This window comes from Salvia hispanica, chromosome 1 (genome assembly GCF_023119035.1).
Source record: "Salvia hispanica cultivar TCC Black 2014 chromosome 1, UniMelb_Shisp_WGS_1.0, whole genome shotgun sequence".
Lineage (NCBI taxonomy): Eukaryota > Viridiplantae > Streptophyta > Magnoliopsida > Lamiales > Lamiaceae > Salvia > Salvia hispanica.
In genome coordinates, this window is record NC_062965.1 from 11,009,482 (window position 1) to 11,011,160 (window position 1,679).

The 1,679-nt window shown below is 38.8% G+C and overlaps 1 protein-coding gene across 2 annotated transcripts; it reads left to right on the plus strand.

Moving 5' to 3' along the window:
• Positions 1-408: 408 nt before the first annotated feature.
• On the plus strand, positions 409-1,679 carry LOC125218127 (PLAT domain-containing protein 3-like). Of its 2 annotated transcripts, none has more exons than XM_048119741.1 (2): positions 409-540; positions 972-1,679. In XM_048119741.1, the coding sequence occupies exons 1-2, from the start codon at positions 460-462 to the stop codon at positions 1,437-1,439; spliced, it is 549 nt and encodes a 182-aa protein (XP_047975698.1). In that variant the 5' UTR covers positions 409-459; the 3' UTR covers positions 1,440-1,679. The 2 variants fall into 2 exon arrangements, with proteins under 2 accessions (XP_047975698.1, XP_047975691.1); XM_048119734.1 differs by having other exon boundaries at positions 435-540; positions 969-1,679.

Consider the following 1,679-nt stretch of genomic DNA (forward strand, 5'->3'; position numbering starts at 1 on the left):
GAGTCACTTTTAGAATTTTTCATATTTGGTCATACAATTTTACCTCATTCTTCATTAAAATTATATAAAAATACCATTATCTACATTAAAATAAATCAAAAGTCAAAAGGGACCCACCTTCAACCAACTCCACCATCTCACTTCATTTATTACACACTCCAACATCTCACTTCATTTATTATACACTTTAACTCTTTCTTAAAATTCGAACCATAACAATAAATGACTCCAAATATGGGACGGAGGGAGTACATGGTAGTAAATGCTTAGGCGTGGCAGTGAAATGTAGGTAGAGATAAAACCCACGTGTTTTTCCTAACCTTCTCCCTCAACAGACAAAAAGGAAAAGGACCAAAACAGACAAATTAGAAAATAATTGCATAACGTTGCAATTTTTTGTATTTATAGGGGTGGAGATGATCACAGTAATACACACCTCAATAATTGACACAAAAAAGAATGAATTCCAAGAAGATTATGGGTCTGAAATATCTCAGCTTCAATCTCCTCATCCTTTTCTCCTTCTTCATCTACTCAAGTGTAAGTAAGCAGTCTCTTTGTAGTATCTTTAAGGTCAGGTTTCAATTTATGTGTTATTTAAGGTCATGTTTCGTTAACCTCTTGAAATATCACTAAATTACCCGGAAATTTCCGTCGATAATTCTCATTTTTCCGTAGGTAAACAGTGAATTGCCATCAATAATTTACGTGTTAATTTACGTGCCGGTAGAAAAATTTTAGCTGTGGAGTATGGGCATTCCGTCCGAAATTATGTTAATAATAATATGTTGATAACACTATTTTCCATCGGTAATTACCGAGATATTGGTAATCCAACTTTTTTTAGTGTATATTTCTGCTTTAATTTCTCGATGCAATGTAGCAACTGTTATAGCATGCATTCAACTTTTATTTTTTAATGGATCCAAATTTCTTAATTATCATTTGCAAATTTCTTATAAAAAAAGCAGGCAGATGAAGAATGTTTGTATGACATATATATCCAAACAGGCTCTGTCAAAAAGGCCGGAACCCACTCCACGATAGGCCTCACCCTGTCCGATGCTTTGGGGGCCCAACTCGAGATCCCAAATCTCGAGGACTGGGGCCTCATGGGCCCGGGATTTAACTACTTCGAGACTGGCGAGCTCAACATCTTTGGCGGGAAAGGCCCGTGTCTCACGGGCCCGATTTGCGGATTGAACCTTACTTCGGATGGGTCCGGCCCATATGCCGGTTGGTATTGTGAGTTTGTGAAAGTGAGTGCTTTTGGGCTCCAAAGCCCGTGTTCCCAACAGAATTTCGCGGTGGAGCAGTGGTTGGCTAAAGACGAGCCACCATATGAGCTCACTGCGGCCATGGACGTGTGCTTACGCTCGGCCCGTGACGCTCAGCCCGCGGACAAGGGCTTACGTTTGTCCATGGTGACCCCTAAGTAGTACGGCCCGTGATTAAGTTGTTGTGGTTCCTTTAGGGCCTATTGTTACTTTGTACGTTTGGCTTGTATTGTGATTATTAGTATGTCACAATAATTAGGTGTATGGAATAAGTGAACTTGTACGATTTCTAGATCGGTACTAGTTCTTCAATCTATGAGATAGGTGATGTGTAAATCCTATCGATTTTTATTTGCTGTTTATAAAATTCAGTAATAACAAATATGAACTATTTCCCTTTTA

Bases quoted from the DNA above. Each gene is read 5' to 3' on its own strand.
- LOC125218127 (XM_048119734.1), top strand. From the start codon at position 460: ATGAATTCCAAGAAGATTATGGGTCTGAAATATCTCAGCTTCAATCTC. The intron at 541-968 runs GTAAGTAAGCAG...TTATAAAAAAAG, and splicing joins CCTTCTTCATCTACTCAAGT to CAGGCAGATGAAGAATGTTT.